Here is a 23,381-nt window from a genome sequence, read left to right as displayed (position 1 = left end):
TTAATATCCCCCCACTTTGGGGGATCTCTCCCTTGTCTTCTTCCTTCACTCTTTGCTCCCCATTTACCCATCCCTCCCTCCTTATTGTTTATAGATTTTGGAGGATGCTATACCCTTCGCAGAATGTATGTAATGTAGCCTATTTAACCCATTCCCGATGTGAGTAGGTTTTCAGAACTATAAGACCTTCTCCACTCTAATGCCTGTGTCTATTTCCCCCCTGCACCTCTTTTGAATGAATCTCTTTTGAGCTATGCAGTTCCTTATGTTAATCATGAACATGGCATACATTTCCATGTAGAAAACATAAGCAATTTGTCCATGTCAAATTGCTTAAAATTAATCTAGAAGTAATAGCAAGACAAGTTAAGAAGCAGAATTAAAGTACAAAAGGTAGCAGGGTTAGGAAAGGAGATATATGTAAACACTACCACCAGGATCAGGAGTCGAATTTGTTAGAATAAAAAAGTACAGCTAATAGTCAATGTTCTTGGACACAGTCAAGCTTGAAACTCAGTTAAGAGAGAAATCTACATTATATGTCAGCTATACTAATATTGTTTTGGATACATGTTTACTTATGGAGAAGTGTGTGTGTGTGTGTATGTAGATGTATGTGTATGTTGGTTTATGTATGTGTGTTTATATGTGTGTGCATGGGTGTGAATATATATACGGGTGTATGTAATATATATATATATATATATATATATATATATATATATATATATATATATATAACCTAATCTAGCTGTGCTTAACTATAGCCTTCTGGGGAAGTGAGGGAGATAAAAGGGGGAAAAAAGAACCAAGTAAAAAAAAAAGTGCATAGCAGGGAACAAAAGAATAACCTGCAAGGTAGTAAAGAGAAGATGGACACTCATGAATATAAATTCTTTGTTACTATATATACTTTCTTGAACTGGAAATTCATTAGTATATTTTGAATCCTTGACATTTTGCTGGGCACATGACAATATTCTGCTTTGGTTTTTTAATTTTTCTCTTCTGTCTTTCTATTTTCTATTAAATTAAAAAAAAACTATTAAGAAAAAAGAAATAGATTCACTAATTGCTCTCTCTTCTATATTGAGTTCAGTCTTTTGTTCATACACCATGTTTTATATCTGTACCATACACCCTTACACTTAGAAAATGAGATTTTAAATCCAAATATAGACTATTCATTTATCTCTATTATATATTACTTAATTGAATTTGGCTCACCATCCTAATCTACTGATTTCTTCATAAACTTATGAAGTGAGGTCCTGAGGAAGATGGTAGAATTATGTCTGGCAGGAATGAGAGTTAGGGCATAGACTCAAGACCCCTGGAGGTTTTGCTCTACAAATGTCTTGCTTCCAGACAAAATATAAGATGGAGACAGGATCCTAACAACCCTTGCTTTGTAAAAGGAGGCTTTAAGCAAATTCTTCTCTGGGCCTCCCATTTTCTCACTTGTAATGAAGGATTATAAGATCAGGAGCCCCTCTCTCTCTCTCTCTCTCTCTCTCTCTCTCTCTCTCTCTCTCTCTCTCTCTCTCTCTCTCTCTCTCTCTCTCTCTCTCTCTCTCTCTCTCTCTCTCTTTTCTTCCTTCCCTTCCTCCCCTCTCCCCCCTCTTCTTTAATTTTCAAAATGCATGCAAAGATAGTTTGCAAAACTTTGTGTTCCAAATGTGTTATCCTCCCTTCCCTCCCCTAGACAACAAGTAATACAATATATGTTAAACATGTGTAATTCTTCTATACATATTTCCACAATTATCATGATGTACAAGAAAATACAGATCAAAAAGAAAAGAAAACTAAAGAAAAAAGTACGTAAACAACAACAAAAAGGTGAAAAACTATGTTGTGATCCACATTTAGTCCCTGCAGCCCTCCCTCTGGGTGCAGATGGTTCTCTCCATCACAGTCTTATTAGAATCGCCCTCAATCACCTCATTGTTGAAAAGAGCCAAGTCACTCACAATTGTTCATCATATAATCGTGTTGCTATGTACAATGTTCTCTTGATTCTACTCACTTCACTTGGCATCAGTTCATGTAGGCTTTTCCAAAATCATCCTGTTAAGATTAGGAGTTCTTAAAATGGAGTCTATAGGTAGATATCAGTAGGGTGGCGATGAGAATCCATGCATGAACATGAAAACAGCAAAAATATATCTCTATTCTCTATAGTTTCATTTCTAATCATTCTATGTATTTTGTATTTTTTCATGTATTCTGAGAAGGGGTTCATAGGTTTCATCAGACCTGTGGGGCCCATGACAAAAAACAATTAAGAATTTCTGGGCTAGAGGGGCTTGTTCTAAATTATATGATCCCATAAAAGGGAGAGAGAATGAAACCATAGCTCATTAACTTAAAATCACAGATGCTTTTGGTTTCCCTTTTAAAACTCTTTTAAGTGACTTGATAAGACATTTGTGGTAAAACACAGAAAATTTATTAAGTGATCAGTACCCCATTTTTACAAGCAATTTTTCTAACTGCAGTTAAAAATCACAGGAGACAACTGGGGCAAGCTTGGTGATAGAAGGGGACGAGTCATGAGGAAGTTCTGAGTTAGAATCTGGCTTGTCACTTAGGGGCTATGGTCTCTGGGCAGGTTACTCTCAGACTCAGGTTTTTTAAATCTGTAATATGGGATCATTGTAGTTGTTGTGAAGATCAAATGAGAAAATGCGTATCAAATATTTTGCAAAACCTTAAAGCGTGACCTAAATGCTAGCTATTATCATTGTTCTTTAAGTCCATGAGGCTCAGAGTAGATGTGCTACACACACACACATGCGCACACACACACACACACACATACACACATACATGCACACGCACACCATATGTGCAGGTGTTTCTTAGAACAGGTCAACTCGTTGTAATGGCTCAAGATCCAGCCTGAAGGCTGGGCTCACACCCTTCTTTTGACCCAGACTGGCTGTGGAATCCTAGGTCTTGCCCTGTCAGTGCTTTGGTCATTTGATTTCTAATGGGATCTGAGGTTGCAGAGAGTGTCCCAACCTCCACTGGTGGAGAGAGTCCTTCTCACTTTTATAGGCATGGGGTCATGTATCTGTTCCCCATGTTCATTATCTATATATTAATGTAGATCAAAGTTTTTTTTCCAATTTATTTTAAAATGAACTAGTCACTAAGATGACATCTGGAAAAACAAAACAAAACAAAAACTAAAAATCAAGATAGTGTGCAAAATGGCCACCATCCTTCTGTGGATAGTTTGGGGCACGTGAAGGTGATCAATTGCCAGTAAGTGAGGCAATTGTTTAAAATATTTCTCAGCATAGGCCTCTTCCTTCCTCTTTCTCTCTCCTTCTCCTCCTCCTTCCCCCTCTATGTTTCCTCCCTCCCTTCCTTTCCCTTTCCCTCTCCCTCTTCCACCCCTTCCCTCTCTCTGCTCCTACTCTCACTCCTGCTCTCTCTCACTCTGGTTCTCTTGTTCTCAATCTCTCACTCTATCTCTTTTTCTTTCTCTTTCTCTCTATCTCTATCCCTTTTTCCCTCTTCTTTCCCTTCCTGTTTTTCTTTCTGCCTCTTGTTTTTCTTGAACCTTCATCATATCTTAGTTGCTAGAACCTTGCATGAATATTTTTATATCAGCTCCTATTGTGTGTTATTCACAGTCAAGAGCATTTCCGAGCTTTTCAACAAACACAGTGCAAGATTTACGAACACAGAATCAGATGAGACAAGTATGGAAAACATTAAGAGACATTTTGCCTTGTCTGCTGATCTGCAAAAAGTTAAAATTATTAGAACTCTTCTTCCTGTAGAAGACTGAAATCTCCCAGCTTGTTTGGAGTCACGAATAATGACTCCAAAATGTTACTATGTTTTAAATGTTATTATCAACTTTATATGGTTTTAAGAAACAATCATTTGTCATTTATGGTGGTGACATTTTAGGAAAAAAGAAAAGACTAAAAGGTTGTCTGGAGCCAGATGATGGAAGGCCTTCTGTGCCAGTGGGGGGGTTATTCTTTTTTGATTGCACAGAAGGGAACCCTTGAATGTTTTTAGGTGGAGGGATGGAACTATTCTAAAAATACCTTGGAATCATTACTTGAGCAGCAGAGCTGAGGGCAGATTAAGATGAGGAACAGAAGATACTATAAAATCAGTGTAGGTGACCAGAGAGGAGGAGGCCCCAGACTAAAGTAGGGACAGTGGAGAGAAAACCTCCCAAAGTTAGAGCTCTCACAAAGTCACGAGGACAGAGAGATTGCATTTGGATGTGTAAGCCAAGGAAGAGTGTGAATGACTATGGAGTTAGGTACCTGGAATTCGGAGGGGATGGTTAGAACAGGAAGGGAGCAGGGCTCCAATTTAGGGACTAAAGGTGATGGGTTCAGGTGTAGAATGCCCATATAATATCCAGGAGCCACTTGGAAACACAGGCCTAGAACTGTGGTTGAGTTCCAAATGTCGATGTAGGAAGCATCTGCATAGAGCATTACCTGAAGTTGTTAATTTAAGCTTCTTATATGGAAAAGTAGAATGGGGCTCCCTTTTTAGAGATTTTCAAACAAAAGTTGGATGACATTTTCCAAGTATATCACAGAAGGGCTTTCAGCTAAGGCTTGGGTGACTTCTGGGGTCATTTTCAAGTCGAGTTCTAGTCATTCTGCGATTTTAGATATACTCACCAAGGGAGAGGGTGTAGAGAGAAAACAGAAGGTCTTGGACAAAAGTTTGCGATCTCCACAGTTGAAGGTAAATACCAAATTGAAGTCTGCTAGAGAAACCCAGAAAGAAGCCCAAAGCTGAAAGGGTGTGAGGAAGCGGCTGGTAGTCTACACTGTGCAGAGATGGAAGGAAGGCAAGAGCAGAAATACAGTTCTTAGATTTGGCGATAAGAAGGTCATTAGTAGCGCTCGGTCATCTCTGAGAGCTTTGTATATAGGGTAGTGGTAATGGAAGTCAGATTGCAAAAATTTGAGCAGTGAGTGGGTAGTAACAAAGGGGGTACAGTGAACGTACGCCACCACCTCTGGGAATCTTCCAAAGAAAGGGGAGAGGTATAGGATGAAAGTTTGAGAGAGATTAGACAGAGTCAAGGGAAAGTTCTAAAGTCCAAAGAAAACTTCGGAGTATTTGCAGGTTAGAAATGGTAGAATGTGGGCAGGAAAGAGAGGTGATCAACATTGATGTGAGAGATGCAATTGATGGTGCAAGGTCAAGAGCAACACAGGAGGAGATAGAATCAACATGGAGGGTTTTTTTTAAGTAAGGAATGAGATCTATCTCTATCTCCAAGAGAAAGAGCTATAAACATATTAAAAGAATTTAAACATTTTTAAAAATTCAAAAATCGAAGTGGGGGGATTGAATAGTCTGATTTTCTCATTAAAGTAGTATTAATGAGGTCATGAGGGGTCAAAGGTAGAGTTGAGAGTATGAAAAAAGATTTGGATCAGCTTTTGTGATAAGTGCGATGGAGAGACAATAGGTAAGGGAGAAGAAAACAAGTAATTATTGGGCACCTACTATATGTTAGGCATATACTTTTTTAATATAAATTTTATCTCATTGATCCTTAAAATAATCTTGGGAAGATGGTAGTTACGATCCCCACTTTAGTGACAAGAAGCTGAAGCAGGTTAAGTTGTTGTGTGGGGTCCTACAGCTAGTAAATGTCTAAAACTGCATTTGAAAGTTGGGTTCCAGACTCTAGACCCAGGGCTTTACCCGCCCCACCACCTACTGTCCAGAGAGAGCGATGAGCAGAGACTCGCCTTGGAACAATGAAGGACTGATCACAATTAAGTCCTCCGTGTGACGTTCTCTGGCCCAGCTTAGCAGCTTAGGGATGGGAGCAGGGTTGGGACCTGCTGGACTGAATGGTGAAGGGGCCCCAGAGGGAAGAGAGGCCAGAGCCAAGACCAGGAGGAGTTTAGAGAGAGAAGGGAGCTGGGAGAGGCAAAAGGACAGGGCCATTCATGGGGCAGACTTTTCTAGTCAGTTCTCAATTGGAAGAAAGCTCCTGAGAGAAAGCTCTTTGATTTTGCTTCTCAGGAGAGTTTTGAGAAGGCCAGCCTGAGCAGCAGCAGCAGCGGCGGGGCCAGCCTGAAGAGCGAGCTCTCCGAAAGTGCCGACCTTCCCCCCGAGAGCTTCCAGCAGCCCTGCGGGAAGGACGAAGACAGAGCCTGCGATGAGCTGCTGTCCGACGATCACTACAACTTAGAGAACATTGACAAAGGTGAGGGTGTGGGTTGGAAGGGCCGGGTGGCCTGCTGCTGGGGCTTCTCTGCCGGGATCTCTCACGTCTCCTCTTTGGTTGCACAGACATATATTCAGAATTAGATGATGAACTGGACATCTCCGACGCCTCCAGCAACTCCAGCTCGAGCCCTCTGAAAGAGTCGACATTTGGTAAGCTGCTTCCAGTGGCAGGTTCGTGAGCTAGAGGCCTCAGGTGACGGGCTTGGGGAAAGGGAAGGGGAAGAAGCACTCGTCTGGATGTTCGGGGCCAGGCAAGGCAGTGAGTGCTTCATGAAGGTTATGAGGTAGGTGCTGTTATTATCTCTATTTGACACCTGAGGAAACTGAGGGAGACAGAAGTCATGACTTGCTGAGTGTTTGGGGATGCACTGGACCTCAGGACTACGCTCTACCTGGGGTATCCCTGCTGCCCTGGTTTACGAAACGGCAAAATAGAGCTCTGGTCAGCTCCAGCACCCTGTGTTGTCCAGGGTTCTAAGAGGGCCTGAGGCTCCAGCTGTCATGGCGCCATTTCCTGAGCCCAGCTTCAGATGGCTGGTTTTGAGTATTTGTGCTAGCGAGTAAGTGCAGGAAGTGTCGAGCCAACCCTAAGGATTATGGAGCAGGACCTAGATTAATCGTGATTGTAGCCCTTATTTGCTTTGTTTGTCACCCTCTGATGGATTTTATTGCTAATAGATTGTCTTCAGAGGGGACTCAGTCCAGGCCAAGAACATTATCTGAAGGGAAATTCCTGTTAGCTGAATTTCCCCACTGGACTAGAAGGTCTTAGAAGGAAAGCTCCATGGCCATAAACATGAGAGCATGACCCTGGAAGCCGATCTTTGCTGGAAGTCTTTCTTGTGGCCATTTAAGCTGCATTCATCCCTCTAGTTCATCAAGGTCAGCATTCAATCTAAAGAGAATCTGAAAGTGAAACTGTTAGCCTGAGTTATCAGTCACCAGAGCCTAATGGACTTGGCCAAAGTGCAGGCACCTAAGCTGCCATCCCGAGTTTCCCGAGTCCTTTTGAGAAGAGGTCATCAAAGCTCTTCCTTTCACGAGACAAGTAGGTCAGAAAGCCTTTTAAAGGTTGCAGGACATCACTTCAGACCGTATCATGCATCCTAAAGTTCATAAACACTGAGCTGCTTACTGTAATGGTATCAAAGTCAGCCAGAAATGGGAGCCACAACTGGATTTCCTGTTGACTGAGAAAATCACATGTTAACATTATCTATATTATACTGTTTTTATTAATTTTGTTAAGTATTTACCAATTGAATTTTAATTCTATTTGGGCTTTATAATTTGCTGAATGGCTCAGACTAAACCATTTGGAGAGGGATTAAAGACAACTAATTAATATATTCTAATAGTACTAAGGAAGAAACATTGTAAGGCGTTCAGTCATTGCAAGGTTCTGTGGGTTTTGGACTTTAAATGATTATGATGCAAGAGATGGTGCTGCCTCTTTATGCTTAATAGTTTTATTTTTTGTGCTTCTCTTTTCCCTTTAGCTTCATTTATTTTTTTTTCCTGTGTCCTTTGTTCATTTCCGGCCCTGCTATTGTAATTTGTTGCAGTGTCTAAAAATTTTAAAAAGAAATCTTTTAATCAAGTGATCTGAGCTTGAATCTTATAACAGTTGTACAATCATGGGCAAAAAGCATTTCTCTTGGGGCCTCAGTTTCCCCATCTGTCAATATCAGATAATAATACTTGAACTAACCTCCTCACAAAAATATTGTCAGGAAAGTATTTTATACATGTTAAAATACTTTCTAGATATGATCTGTTTTAAAATCAGCTTGTTAAAAAGTTACTTTCTAGCAAATTTTTTTCTAATGTTATATTTTCTACTTACGCTTTTAGAAATCTTTGCAATATTTAAAATTGCTCACATAACAGAAATTCTGTGAAATAGAAATCTAAATTTTTGAAATATAAAAGATCTTTTTAAAGAAGAAAATGTAATTACTATTCTGTGCATACATTTGTTTCAGGCATTTTAAAACGGAGTTTCAGTGCTTCTGGAGGAGAAAGACAGTCTCATGGAAGGTCTGTGAATTTTTAGCCATCAGAAATATTTTAAGCTTTGCAAAGTCAGGATATTGCTAACTGGGCTGGCTGCTGGAAAAAATGTCTCATGTCTTACTTACAGTGAGCAAGAGATTTAGGACATATCGTGTTGACTTTTTTTTATTCATGTAACTGGGTACTATGTATGTACTTATATAAAAAGAATGTTTTCAGAAGGTGGTTGGAAAAGGTAGGTAGAAAGCAAATATTCTAATACACACAGAGAAAATGTCAAATTAAGTACAGATTTGCTCTAAATTGCAATGACCTAGTATCGGAGTTTAAGATAGTTATTGTAAGGAATAGATCTTTGAATTACCCAGTATCCTTCACTTTACAAAATGAGCCCAAAAAACCCAGTTCCCTTATTACGTATAGATTAAAGAAATCCTATTGCTATAACATATCATGAAGATGCCCTTTCTTGAATTAATGTGTAAAATGTTTGTCACCAGATAAATCCTTGAGTAGCTAATTGTTTGAAGAGTAGTAATTGCATTCCTGTATCAGCAGAAGGCCAAAGACTCAGTTTGCACCTTGGAGCATCCCTTGTGATAGCAATATGGTGACAAGATCTCTATGGCGAGATCTAGCCCTGGGGGTAACCAGAGCTGACTGGGAAGGCCACTTGTGTTGATGGAAAACAACGGATGCTCTGAGACAGGAAATTAATGCCTGCAGGAGACGTAGGCAGCTCACCGAGGGTCTATTCCAAGCAATACAGGGATATGGCGTAATTTATTAAGCATTGTACAGTGTGATGGAAAGACAAAGGAGAAAGGATCATAAGTGATTGTCCCTACCCCACTGATCGTGTTTTATTGAGATATTTTATATTCTTGAAAAGATAGCAAAAAATGAAAGACATATGTGTGTGTATATATATGTATATATAATATATATGTACATATATATGCAGTAGTGCAGAAACAACAAAAAAGAATAAGAAAAAAAAGTATTAACTCTTGGATTTCATTAAGATGATCTCCAAAACTTATTCAAGGATATATATTTGTAGTCCTTCAAAATATTAAAGAAAGGGCAATGTGATATTCACCATATAATTAATTTATTATGTATAGGCTCATAGATGTGTTTTCATTAACCTTTAATTAAAGATTTTCTTATAAATTATTTAAATGTAAATGAGCTATTAGAATGTAAAAGAGGAGATGGCTAGTAATTCAGTAAGTACTGCCTGCTATATTCCAGGTACTAAGTGGAAGCTGATAGTACAAACACAAGTGAGTGAATGGAACAATCCCTACCCTCGAGGAGGTTACATTCTAGCAGGAGGTGACAAGTGTGCACCTTGAGTGTAGAGGAAATACAAGGTGTGAGGGTAGGAGGAAGGAGAGCCCTAGTATATAGAGTCCCTCATATGAAGAAGTAATGTTGGGTCAGTTAGGTGGCGCCATGGATAGGGCCCTAGCCCTGAAGTAAGGAGGACCCCAATTGCCTCAGCAAAAAAATAAAATAAAATAAAATAAAATAGTAATGTTTGAACTGAGTTTTAAAGGAGGAAAATGATTCTATGAGATAGAGGTGATGCCCACTAGGCTTGGGATAGTGGGCAAAGGAAGGGAGCTCTTTCTCTGGAGATGGGTTTAACATCATAAGCCATTTTGGATCATTGTATTGCTGAGAAGAACTAAGTCTATCATAGCTGATCATTGCACAGTGTTACTGGGCACAGTGCACTCCTGCTTCTGATCATTTCACTTTATTTATATGAGCATCTTCCCAGATTTTTTTCTGAAATCACCCTGCTTGTCATTCCTTATAACCCAACAATATTCTATTATAGTCAAAAACCACAGATTGTTTAGTCAATCTCCCAGCAGTTTTTTCCTGTTTGTTTTTGAGGGAGTTGGGGTTAAGTGACTTGCCCAGGATCACACAGCCAGGAAGTGTTGTGTCTGAGACCAGATTTGAACTCTGCCCCACCTAACTGCCTATCTCTCCAGCAGGGAGAGACCTATTCAGATCTTTGCTTGAGAAAAAAAAAAGCACTTTGGCAGCAAAATCCTTGAATAGAATCTAGGAAAAAAATTATTTAAAAAAAGCAAATCAATGTAATCATTTTGGTTGTCTTGAATTATGTATGAGAGACAGTATATCGTTTAGATATATAATGTAGCTCTATCTCCATATGAGATATAAAAAGAAGACGGGGGTTTCCACATCAGGGAGCTCATAGATCAATGGAAGTCAAGTTGAGGGCAATGTGAAGATAATTGTGTATCTTTCATTTAGCTATAGGTTTCCTGTGTGTTGTGAAGATAATAAAGACTTGATAAATGTTCGTTGATTGAACAAATGTATGTGATACATAAGGATAGACCAAGATCTAAGATTATCCCCTGGACTCAGTTCTTCCAGCTTCTTGTTTTATTCAGTTAAGCATCTGAGGCCATAAAATAACATATTTCAATATAACCTATACATAACAAGAACAAGAAGAAGATATTCCTCATGTTAAGGAAGTTTGTAGGCAGCATTTGAAAGAATTTCTCATAGACTAACTGCTCAAAAGTCCACACACATATAGGGATATAATTTCTTAGGCAGATGATCCAGGAGAAGAGCTAAGACCCATGGTGATGACATTAGAAAGATCTATACTGATTTCATAAAAGAAAATATTTTTCTTTTTTATTGTTTTATTCTTATTTGTTGAGAACTCATTATAGATAGGAGTAGTTAGTGCCAGTAGCCACACAAAAGAAAGGGAGACAATCTCCATTCTCCTAGAACCTAGAGTCTAGTAGAGGGGAGAAGAAAGAAATACAAATGGCTGGTATCTATTTTCTGTAAGCATGTTTGCCCAACTGAATCAGCTGAAAGTTTTCCCAATTTTAAGTGTTCCTTTAAAATCACCTTAGGTGCTGAGAATGACAGAACGCATCATTTTATGGGTGGGTCAACAGCATAAAAACTTAAGTTGAATTAAATCTGATTGAATTGATGGAAGGAATTGAGATATGACAGACACTTAGTAACAATGATCAAGGGAAAGAGAATGTGTATCTGAACTCGTCAGGATGTGCAAAGCTTCTCAGTTCACACTTAGTTTTAGCATCAAAGCCAGAACTAGAAACCACTTCTGTGCAAGTTACTCTTGACACTCTTTGAAGGCCCAAAGGCAGAAGAAACAGTTCTTCTCCCCCAAAAAAGTGGTCCCCAAACACTACAGGACTTGGAGTAGGAAAAGAGGGAGTTCATTGTAGGGACCCATCGAATAGGGTCTGATACGAGCCCTGAAGAGCCTGAAGGGTCGGGGAGACTGGGGAATTCATGAGAGAGAAGCCATGCAGATAGACATGAAGTTTGTCTGCTTATTGGTCACCAGAAATGACTGAGCATGAGGAGTCAGGGGTGACAATGAAGTTGAAAAGTGAGGTGTCCCAGTGGCTGGGGCTGCTGGGGCAGAAGGAAGCAAGTTTGGGAGGGAAGACATTTAGTTTGTTTCCTGCCTGCTCACATTGACTTGCTTTGTGAGGCATCCCATGGGCATGATGAATAGCTCACAGAATATTTGATCCCACAGGGATTTGAAGTTAGAAGTTAGTGAGTGAGTATATATAAGAGAGAGAGAGAGAGAGAGAGAGAGAGAGGAAAAAGAGAAAGAGAAGAGAGAGAAAGAGGAGAGAGAGAGAGAAAAAAAACTGAGAGGAGAGAGAGAGAGAGATGAGAAAGAAAAAAGAGAGAGAGAGAGAGAGAGAGAGGAGAGAGAGAAAAAAAAACCCACCAGGAGGGTGCTATCATAGGAAGTCAGAAAGGAAGGTGCCTCCAGGAGAGGGGGTTGGACCCCCTCTTTAGGGGCTGCAGAGATCTGGCAATTGAGTCGCCACTGGTGGCTTTTGAACTGAGAGATTCAATCCAATCTGATCACATCTGGGAAGCCTTCACTGATCTCTCTATCCAGAAATAGCCTCTCCCAATGTGGAACACTTAAAGCACATCTTCACACATCTCTGCTGCACTTATCAACTTTACTTAGTGTTAAACGTATTTCTACCTGTCTTATCTCCCTAAAAAATTATAATTTGTTGTGGGAAAAGACTCTCTCATGCATTTTTATATCAGTACCTTGAATAGAGAAAAATACTCACTAAATGTTACTTTTAAAATGAAGCAATAGGGGCAGTAAGTAGCCCAGAGGATAAAGCACTGATCCCAAAATCAGGACTTGACCCTTACTAGCTGTGTGCCCTTGTGCAAGTGACTTAACCTAACCCCACTTGTCTAGCAACATTTTTTTTAAATGAAGCAGCAGCATGCAGTAGTTTGGGGTGAGTAAGGAGCAAAAAAGAGAAAAAGAGAGAGAGCTAGAGTGAGATCCTGTAATGGAAGGCTCGCCAGTCCAGACTGAATTGAGCAGCCAACAGGAATTATAATGAACACATTTGCTTCTTTCCTGGACATTACCCACTTCTTCTAAGCTATAGATTCCCACAACTACCGATGACCTTCCTTCAAACTCTGTCAGTCTTTCTCTGATACAGTTTAGAGAAGCCTGAGCCTCAAATCCTTCCACCATCCCGGAGCCCAGAACCTTGGCCAGTGCCATGAGCTTGAAGCCCTGCTTTTTCCCCCTTTTCTTGTTGCTTAGGAACAAGGTTTCTCCACGCCTGCCTGCCTCTTGTTGCCACGGAAACAGGCCACAGGGAGCAGACAGCCTTAAGTGGTCCAAGGTTTTCAGTAGCCAAGATCTGCCTGTGGGCTTCCAGCTTTCCTTCCCTCTGCTGACTTGGTTTATGTCTATTTGTGTCTATCTGCATGCAGGTGTGTTTGGCATTTGTGTTTAAGGCTGACTTAAATCCCGGTTTTGCAGGTATAGTGGCAGGACCGTTGTGTGATCTCAATCGATGTAGCCGGTCTCTCGTTAACAGCTGCTGCTGCTTTTTTCAGAGCTTCCCCCCATCATCTGCTCTGCCTATTTTTCTCATAATCTCTATGCTAATTTTAGTAAGACAGAGCCAACTGGTCTTTGCTCGTCTAGAACCAACTTAACTTATCTGAACAGTCAATAGGAAATGTCATTACCAGGCCAGAGTCACAATTCCCTTGGTTATTATGCTTTCTCTGTGAAAGAGCTGCAAGTAGATGGTTTATTATTTCTTTGTTTCTGGTGTCACTGTGTTTTATGATCCTCAAATCTGATTTGATAATTTTAACTTGTAATGCTATGTATAGCATTAGGGAATGCTTTGAAAAAGAGCTTGGTTTAAAGGCCCTTAAAGGAATTCCTCATAGAATTAGCCAGCAAAACAGAATGGAGTGACCAAGCAAAGTCACAATGCCCCCTCCTTAAAATGAGGGGGTTGTTAGTCAGCAATAGCTAACATTTATATAGTATTTTGGGGTTCTAAAGCTTCTCTTCTGTCTGTCTCTGTCTCTCAAATGTCTTTGTCTGCTTCTCTCTCCCCCATCTGCCTGTTATGAAATCTCATTTGATCTTCACCATAATTTTGTGATGTAGGTGCTGCTGGTGTCCCCGTTTTATAGATGAGGAAACTGAGGCAGTAGAGGTAAAGTGAATTTCCTATGATCACACAGCTAGTGAGTGTCATAGGCAGGAGATTCAGGAGACTCTGGTCTCAGAATCATAGATCAGCTGGAAGTGAGCTCGAAGGCATTCAGTCCCACAGCCTAATTTTGTAAAATAAGAGAAAGTAAAGGGATTTGCTCCAGATCTTGCAGAGAGTTAAGTATCAGGAATGAGATTTGAATGAAGGTCTTCTGCTTTCAGAGCCAAGGCCTTTCCACTATTTCATTGATCCCTTTTGACTTATATGTCCTTCACTTCATCCTCTGCCCTGTGAGCAGCCTTAAAGGTGTCAATCAAATTGTAGTGAAGCTCCTTATATTTCCACTTGAAAAAGAATTAGCTCAGTCATTAATTGATTTTTTGATCATTTACCCACAGTAAAGTTTTTTAAGTCTGAATTTTTGTGGTTGGTTTTATCAAGTTACAGCCTACTTGGCTACTACTCCAACCTGTTTGGGCTGTGTAATATGCTTCGAAGGCATGTAATGATGTAAATCAAAAGCAACTCCCTTGAAGCTAGAATTCTCTCCAATCTTCTGATTATTCTGGCGCAATGGAGAAGCCACATCGGACTTTGGAGATCGGATCTGCAATGGACTTAATTTTGCAATCTGTCTTCGTCAGATCCTCGTCCTTTCCTAAGCTTACTTGGCTTCTCTGGGATCTTGCTAATCAGTTGGGAGAGCTGGTCTGGGGTGACCCGCCATGTGCTTCTCAAAAGCCTCCCTGATTGACTGTCTAGAAGCATCATTGGCTGCTCTACATGGGTGATTGTAGATCACTCTAGATCCAGTCTGTGCTGGAGTTTCCTAGCTGAGAGTCCCCTAAATAATGAAATCAGAAGTTTTGTCAAAATCTCATTAAATGTCTGCTCCATTTTCAGACCAGGAAAGGAAGTCAATTTCAATCACTTTTTGTCTTCCTTTGGACATAATATTCCAATCCATGGCCTTGTGCATTCACACTAATCCATCTGCTTGTCTTAGCGTGTGGGGATTGTTCACCACAATCCTCCTATAACTATTTGAATTGAAAATGCTACAGCATTATTAAAGAGTTGACTCTCTCCCTATTGCCATCTGTTCAGCTGAGTCCATCCAAGAATTAATGGTTAGCCATACATTTTGACTTTTACGTGATATTACTTTGAGTCACAATTAGCCTCTCCTTTCTTATTTTTAAATTCAAGATGACTGAATTGTCTTCTAATTAATATAATAAATGCTTATTTCTACTCATGTACTTTTCATTGCAATCTATTTGCAAATGATTGGAACCCAATTAAAAGTTAGCTGTAAAACTAAGTTAGAAACTCTAATGGCTTCTCTAAAACACAATCTTTTAGGTAAGATTTCACATAAGTTGGAAGTATACTCATTCCAACCACCCAAGAAAAAAAGGAATTTTCAAAAGCAACTAAGTAATTATGATTAAAAAAGAAGTTCCTAATCATTTTTAAAGAAGGATTCACAATTATGTTTTATGTCAAGGCCAAAAGGATCAAACTCATATGGAAATTATTTAAATGTTAAGCATCTTTATTTCATTGCTTAATGTGATGCTGTCAGTGAAGTAACAGAGTAGAAATATAAACCTCAAACCTCTGCTTCAAAAGCCCAAGCCTAGAAATAGTAATAGGCTTGGGGGGAAAAGTCATGCTGGTCCCCTAAGAACCTTTCTCAACATATTTGGTATGCACTGAGCAAACCGCTCAAAGATAGGAGATAGATTTGCCAGCAGCTTACAAAATGGGAAGACAATTTGCAAGGTGGGTGAAAGAAGCAGGGTAGGATAGGGTAGGAGAACTGGAGGTAGGAATTGGCATTATGGAGCAGTACTAGCCGTACTGTGTTTTTGGAATAATTCAAGGCATGAGACCAGGGAAATCATTTATCTTCCAGGGTTCTTTTTTGGACACAGTGAAAATAAAAAGGATTTTTTTTTTCTAAAAAAAAAGAGTATATATACTATAACTTTTTACAAATGCTTTTCTTTAATTAAAAATAGTCTTGAGATATTCTTAAGTGTTTGTAATGTCATAATCTTTTTTTTGAATGAGATTTATATTTTTATCTTTTGTTTTGACCTCTCCTACATTATTTCCCAATGTCTCCTGGCTTCTCTCCCTCCCAGAGAGTAAGCACTTTTGATGAGGAATAAAAAAGAGGAAGAAAAACAATTGAATAAAACTAACCTATGTATCAAAAAAGCCTGATGTTCTCTGAAGTGTATAGTCCCCCAGCCCTTCAAAGAAGCATGGGTAGGACTTTCTCTTATGTCATCCTTGGTGACCAGTTTCATCATTAAACATTTATAGCATTTAATTTTGGTTGTTTTGTGTTCTTTCCATTTGCATCCTTGTGATCGTTGTATATGTTGTTTTCCTGGTTCTGTTTTTCTTCACTTTGTCTCAGTTCAGATGATTCTTCTCACACTTTGGTTTTCCTCATAGCCATCGTTTCTTCCGACACAGCCATAGTCTGTCACATTTGTGTGCCCATGGCTTGTTTAGCTAGCCCACAATTGATGGACCTCCTTGGGTTATATGTCTGACAGAGTAATGTTTGGGGCGAGTGCTTTGGACGTTTTCTTCACCTTCACAGAATTCCACATTGTCTGCCCCAATAAATGAATGAATATGCTTCCTGTGACTTTGTGCTAAGTACCTTGGAGACGAGAACAAAAAGCAAGGATGTGATGAAGATGGCCGGGAGGGAGCAGCTGCAGCAGGGTTGGGGCTAGGCTGGGGCTTGGAAAGATAAGGATTTATTTACCAACCAAAAGCCAGGACACGAGAACTGGTGGCAGGGCCTAAAATTGTTAGACAAAGCTTGGGCTGAACTTCCTCTTTCCAGGGTCTCGGATGTCTCGCTCTACTAGCATGATGTGGCTTGTCAATGATTCTGACGTGTGATGAGATTTTCTGCTTCTTATTGATAGAACTCTATTCTGTCCTGCATTAGAATGTCATGTTCATAAATATTCATTCTTTTCTCAGGGAATACACAGGAGGAATAGGATCAAGACCAAGACCAGGTAATTTAATATTTATATCAAATGATATATACACATACATATGTAAAAATGTTTTTTAAAGCCTCTTCCAAGTTCATTGGCAATTGTGTTACAGTTTTATATCTTTCCTCCTTTTATTTCTTCAGCTTTGCTGCCTCTTGACCTGCTTCTGAAAGTGCCATCACTCATGTTCAGGGCCCACGTTAAGAAAATAGAGGCCTCGTTAGTGACAGGGTGGCAGTCGCACAGCCTTCCAGCTGTGATTCTTCGCAATCTGAAAGATCATGGTAGTACTTATTAGATCATTTTGATGTCGAGCAAACAATAGGAGAACACAGAATGATAGTTGGGCCAGAAAAATCTGAATGATCCTTGAGATGCCATTTGAATAGGAACAGCGGGGAGACCCATTATGTTTGTCCGTCCTTAGGAGTACAGCGATTCAGTGGATTCAAGTGCTTTCTGTGTTCCCTTATTTGATGGAAAGATTATAAGTTATTTCTCCATAATTTTCATTTCTGCTTTGGGGTATTTAAGGGGAGGAAGTGTTAACCAGATGAATTATTGACACTTTCAAGGACACCTGCTAACCATACGCTAGTAACATGCATGGATGTGACAAAAGCCATATTATACAACCCATACCCAAGGTCTCTTTTCCCGCCTGTTCTGATAGACATCACTGGCCCTTTTAGATTTGAATAAAATGCACTATATTGTCAATAGTTCTAGAACTTTAGAGTTTTCTCTGATGTTCACATCGAGTCATTGATTTGGGAATAAGAATGTTTCCTTCTGTTTACAAGTGCCACAAAATAATGTTAAAAAGTCATAAAATAAAATAAAGCTGTTACTATAACCACAGAAGCTATGATTCTGCCTTTAAGGTTTGAATCTAGGATCAAAAGTCTGAATTCTATTATTTTGATGAATGGGTATGATACTTGATGTTAGTAAATAAATTTTAATATATGTATATATATATTATATATATATATAAAATGATTTATACATAAACATATAGGCATATATATAAACAGATTTACAGAAATAAATGCATATATGTATATATAAAGGTGTATTATGTTGTATACATAGAATATATAAACAGTTATATAAATAAAATTTTATATATGTACATAAACATTTGACATGCATATAGAAGCCTCTACATATATAAATTTATATATACATGGATATATTATTACCCAAGATTTGTCATTTTTATTCTCTTCAGTGGGGTGAAAAGGTTGTTTCATGTAAGATGCTATAAATGTGGGTATAGACCATGATAACAGGACTAGGTTGTGGGGCAATTGGTTTCTGTTTGGGACTCTCTTTATGGTTAGTTACGGCTCAATAAGATAATTGGATAATGTTCTAAATTACTGTATTGATCACTATGTGGTTTGAATGTTTTGAGATCTAGGCAAAACCTCATCACTAAGCTTAACCTGGTGAGATGAAATTCAGTTAATCATGTAGCAGGCATTTATTAAGCATCTGCTGTGTACCAAAGACTGTGGCTGTCAGTGCTGGGGTATGCTCTTAGACAAAGATGAAATTGTTCCTGCCTGCATGGAGCTTGTGGCTTGTGTGATCTATCTGTATAGAGTAGACAGATTAAGGGCCAGGAAGGAGCAAGGCGTGTGTGTTTGGGAAGGGGGCTTCCTCAGGAACGTGGCCTTTGGCTGCACTTGGAAGGAAGCTGGGCTTGTAAAAGGCCCAGGGAGGCCTGGGGCCCCGCTGGTGCAAAGGCTCAGAGGTGAGAGATGGCGCACTGGGTGCGAGAGCAGCCTGCTACGTGCTGGCAAACTATGTGATGGATTGGCGAGGGCTCAGAGCCTGGAGGCCGATCACTGTGGAGCATTTGGTATACACCGGGCCCTGGCTGTGCTGAGCACTTTTCAGTTACAGTCTCATCTGTGAGCAGGGGCTGGGACTTGCCCAGGGTCACAACTAGTAATTCTCTTGAGGCTAGATTTGAACTCAGGCCTTCAGGCCTAAAAGCCCAGCACTCACTCACCAAGCTACCTCACTGCCCAAGGCTGAGGTGGTGAGTGTCTGAAATAGGGTGCCGCCATGGGGAATGTCATGAAGATGGCTCCATCGTCCTTGGTAACTGATGGGCTGCATAAGCTGCGTGGGGGCGAGGAGCCAGGAGCAATCTGAGCTAGGGCCTGGGGGACGGCAGATGGTGACGGATCATCAGCTGCGGTTTGAGAGCAGGAGAGAAGGCTAGCCCAGAGATTTATTATACACACAGACACAGAAGCGGTCAACAATTGTGTCCAATTGATGTGCAGCAGAACCATCAGATTGTTTTTGTGAGACATATGCTGTTAGTCAGAGTAGACAGTATTCTTATTTCATTGAAATAAGAAAATGTCATTTCTGGAGCCTTTAATCAAATTATTTATAATCTAGAATCATTCTCATCTCATACGTTGTCATCCTTAGGGCCCAAATTCTTCTACCATATAATCCTTAATGCTGCAATGAGATATTCATGAAGTGATTGATACAGTGCTTTTCCCTCTTTAGTTTTTTCCCACAAAAATTAATGTTAATTTCTGATTTTCTTTAAAAAATAATTTCTTTTTTTAAAAGTTAAGAGAAAATCTTTTTTGGACCTTTCTTTATATTCCTGATGTTAAGTACAATGCACCATACATAGTAGGTGCTTAATAAATGCATGTTTGCTGAATTTAATACTTTAAAAGTTGATGATGAGCACCAATGTGTATGTTGACATAAAAACTTTTTATTCTTAATACCCTGATTCCAGTATGTCTATAGTGGATGTATTTACACCTTTGATTTTTTGTTGTTAAGATAGATAAACATGAAGCATTCTACATTTCCCTATATGCTTATTAGCCCTCTGGATCCCCAGGAACAGGCTTCTGCCAGGTGTTTTTATCCCTACCTAACTTGTAGTTCATTCATGTAACTTAGTCTAGACAGCTAGGAGCCAGAATGGCCTGGAGTCAGTGTAATCGGAGCAAGCCATTTACCCCTGTCTGCCTCAGTTTCCTAATCTGTAAAATGATCTGGAGGAGGAAATGGCAAACACTCCATATCGTTGCTAAGGAAACACCAAATGGGGTCACAGATAGTCATACATGACTGAACAACAGCAAATGTAAGGGGTCTGTAAGGACTCATGTCATCTGTACTGGATAAAGAACACTCAGCACTTTCCCACATAACATGGTTCCCACCTTTGGGATCCTAGGTAGAGCAGCAGGGGATCATTTTACAAGAGAGACGCTGAAAATCCCAAGTGTGCAGGAGGGCTGCCTGAGAGTGAGCAGCTGAGCTGAATTTGAACCCAATCCTTTCCACATCTTGGGGATTTTTGCTCTGGCCCCTGGACCACACGTAGCACAGTGTAGTGGAAATTGCCCATGGTTCTCCATAACACAAGGGAGTGGAGGTAGCCCTGAAGGCCTGCCTACAACTCTGAGCAAGTCACCGCCTCTCCAGAGGGCACCTCATTTGTTCCAGGTGGGGGGATGACACACTCCTGCCAGGGTTAATGCCAGGGAAAGAATACTCAACTCTCAACATAGGCTGAGACTCTTGCCTCTGCCTCCCTGGCTGCTACTGTTTGACTTTAGGCCTCAGTTTGTTCATCTGTAAAATGCGTAGGGTCATAGTAGCAGCAACTACCTCAGTGTTATAACAAGATGAGATCATATGAATATAAAGCTTTGCAAACCTCAAAGCACAAAGAATCACTGTTGTTAGACCAGTACTACAGAGCATTCAGTGCTCCACTAAATTACTTCAGATGTGACTTAAACTTTTCCACCATGATTTTTCCATAGAGATTTATAAAAAATAAGAGAGCCTCTTGGTTCCCTGCTAAGTTTTTGTCATTATTATTATTATTATTTTACACTCAAGCTTTTTATACCTTAAAGCACTATGTAAATGTCAGCTGTTAATATAAGTATGAAAGCGTTCAGTACCCAGTAGGTTGGTGCAAATGCACTTTAAATTTTCCCTCAGCAGATTATTCCGTAGAAACCTATCAAAGAGCCAAGGTAGAAGAGAGGATGAGGTTTATCGAATGTCCCTTTGGTTCCCTGCCTAATTTCTTTTAAGCCAATGCATTTGCCTGGTTGGTTTATTTTGTACATATATACATCTTATTAATTCTAAAGCAGTCTTGGGTAAATTCATTAGTCTTTACTGAACTTGATAATTAATTTATATGCTATAATTCAGAAACTTTGAAGCCTTGACTTTCTATATGGTTAATTAAAGTTTACGATTTTTTTTTTGCAAGGAAAAAAATTTGAGTTCCATCTTAGTGTTGTAAAAGAAAAAGCTTAAGAGGTTTTAAAATCCTTGGCAAATCTTTACTTGGCCTGCAGAGCCGCATTTGTCAAATGACAGGAGTTTGTAGCATGCTTGTGGTGTGTAGGGAACCGGGAGCTAGACAGATTTAGGGAAGAAGTATGAAGGGGGCACTGTCTTTGAGCTTGGGAAAGAATTGGGTTAAAACCTCTTTCTTGACGCTTAACATGACCTGGGATTGTTTCCTCATCTGTCAAATGAGCTTTTGATGTCCCTCCCAGCTCTAGAACCATGAATAGATATCAGCACATCAGGGGTTAAATAATCATGCTCCATCAATAAGAAGGAACAATAAGAAAGTTGTTCTATTGCAGTAATTTGTTGTTTTCCTGACAATAAGTGTTCTGTCAGAGGTAAAACACATTAGCATCTATTTGGCCTCCAGTGCTTTAGTATTTCTAAAAAAAAAAAAAAAAACAATCCATCTTTCACATTGATTGATTGACCTGGGATCTGGGACAGGGAAGAGGCTTGCTTAGTTTCCCTGAGATTGACAACATTATTTAGGCAAGTCACCAGACTGGAGGAGGGGATTCTGGTATTCTCTTTCTCAAACAGAAATAGGAACTGTGATTCTTGGCTGTTAATGATGATATTTTCCTATTAGACACCGCAGAATCTATTTTTAGACTTGTCTTTTGTTCATAAAGGTCAGATCTAAATTAAGCATTTAAAGCCTGAGCTGAGTGATTACCCCTGCCTGTGCAGCTCATATTTCTATTACCCTGGCTTAACTCGGAGGAGTCCCCAAAAACCTTCCTTCAAGTTGGTTATTGAAGCAAATACTTGCTATTCATTTTCCAAAGAGCAAAGGCTTCTGGTTTATATTTCATCAGTAAGCGCTGTGAAGATTTTTAGAGCATGGAAATCTCTATAGTATCATGGTAGCCATCAAGGTATCTAGCATAAAACTCCAGATTGAAGGCACCCTAGCATTTAAAGATGGTACCCCACAATCCCCATGTAAGTCTCTGCTGATTCTTGACTTGTTGTCTTGTTATTTCATGCGTATTAGCTTTGCCTCCCCAGATAAGACAACTTATTTTTTACTACTTCATCACCAGTAGCACCTAGCAGTATGTGGAACGTAGGAGCAGGTGCTTCATGAATGTTCGCTGGATTGAATTGAATAGAATAGTGGAAACTTGAAAAAAAAAATTAACTAAGCTTCAAAGAGACCTTTAAGATCTAAGCCCCTTCATTTTCTAGCTGAGAACGCTGCAGTCCAAACCCAGGTGAACTGCCCACCACTCATAAGAAACAAAGCTTGGATTTGGACACAGAGTTTAACATCGACTCCCATGGGCTTTTGTCCACATGTGCAGTGGATGACACGCTTATTTCCCCTCTGCAGTGAGAACCATAACACAGCCAATCCTAAGGAGCCTAAATCCTGAAGCGCTTTTGCTGGGTGTTGGATCAAGCACCAAAAACTACACTTTGAAGGAGAGGACAGGGCATGAAATTCATTGTCATGATTATGATGTAGTTATAAATTTAATTAACAGGAGATTAGCTTGTTTTCCCTGAGCAGACACCAGTTGTGGGCAAAGGGAGACACAGCAGAAAAGTGTTCGGGGGTCTAGAAGGATGCTGACTAAAGAGAAAAGTGTTGCTGGGGGGTAAGTTGGTTTATGGGCTTAATCAGAGATTAGCTATAAGGCCCGTGCCATTCTTTGTAGCCTAGCATTTAGTAAGGTGCCTGGTCCATACTGATGGCTTAATAAACATTTGACTGACTGTTGCCACCAAATTAAATCAGTTGTTTGCATATTGTTCTAGCTGTGCTGTGGGGCTCCACATAAACTTTATATAAATACTAAAAAGCTTGTTGGAAAGTATAGACATGGTTAACAATAGATTTTATATTATAATAGGTTTTATATATATATTATATGTATATATAAAACAATTAAAAAAGAACCCCAGACATACTTAATGTAAGTTAATGTAATTACTTAATGTATCTAATACATTATCCTGTCACATTATTTAGCATTTTTCTGATAGTTTGGCTTAGAGGGCATGTTTATGATGATGAATTTGGGTTGTTATCACAGTCATTCATATTAAGTACCTACTATATTCCAAGTATTGTGCGTAGTTTAGCACTGGAAATTCAAAAAGAGGCAGAAAA

The 23,381-nt window shown here is 39.6% G+C and overlaps 1 protein-coding gene across 6 annotated transcripts in view; it reads left to right on the top strand.

The window, feature by feature from the left end:
* The window catches only part of NEK10 (NIMA related kinase 10), a 214,979-nt gene that overhangs the window by 149,900 nt on the left and 41,698 nt on the right, over positions 1 to 23,381 (top strand). For 5 of the 6 annotated variants that reach the window (XM_031940381.1, XM_031940380.1, XM_031940384.1 and 2 more), the window contains 5 exons: positions 6,040 to 6,223; positions 6,310 to 6,396; positions 8,232 to 8,286; positions 16,860 to 16,897; positions 17,023 to 17,163. In XM_031940381.1, the coding sequence (XP_031796241.1) occupies positions 6,040 to 6,223; positions 6,310 to 6,396; positions 8,232 to 8,286; positions 16,860 to 16,897; positions 17,023 to 17,163 (505 nt within the window). The remainder of the gene's footprint in view (positions 1 to 6,039; positions 6,224 to 6,309; positions 6,397 to 8,231; positions 8,287 to 16,859; positions 16,898 to 17,022; positions 17,164 to 23,381) is intronic. The other variant, XM_031940385.1, reaches the window with a different exon arrangement.

The sequence above is a fragment of the Sarcophilus harrisii genome, chromosome 5 (assembly GCF_902635505.1).
Source record: "Sarcophilus harrisii chromosome 5, mSarHar1.11, whole genome shotgun sequence".
In the NCBI taxonomy this organism is placed as follows: domain Eukaryota; kingdom Metazoa; phylum Chordata; class Mammalia; order Dasyuromorphia; family Dasyuridae; genus Sarcophilus; species Sarcophilus harrisii.
The sequence above is the reverse complement of the archived record's forward strand: the minus strand, read 5'-3'. Positions and strand labels throughout refer to the sequence as shown.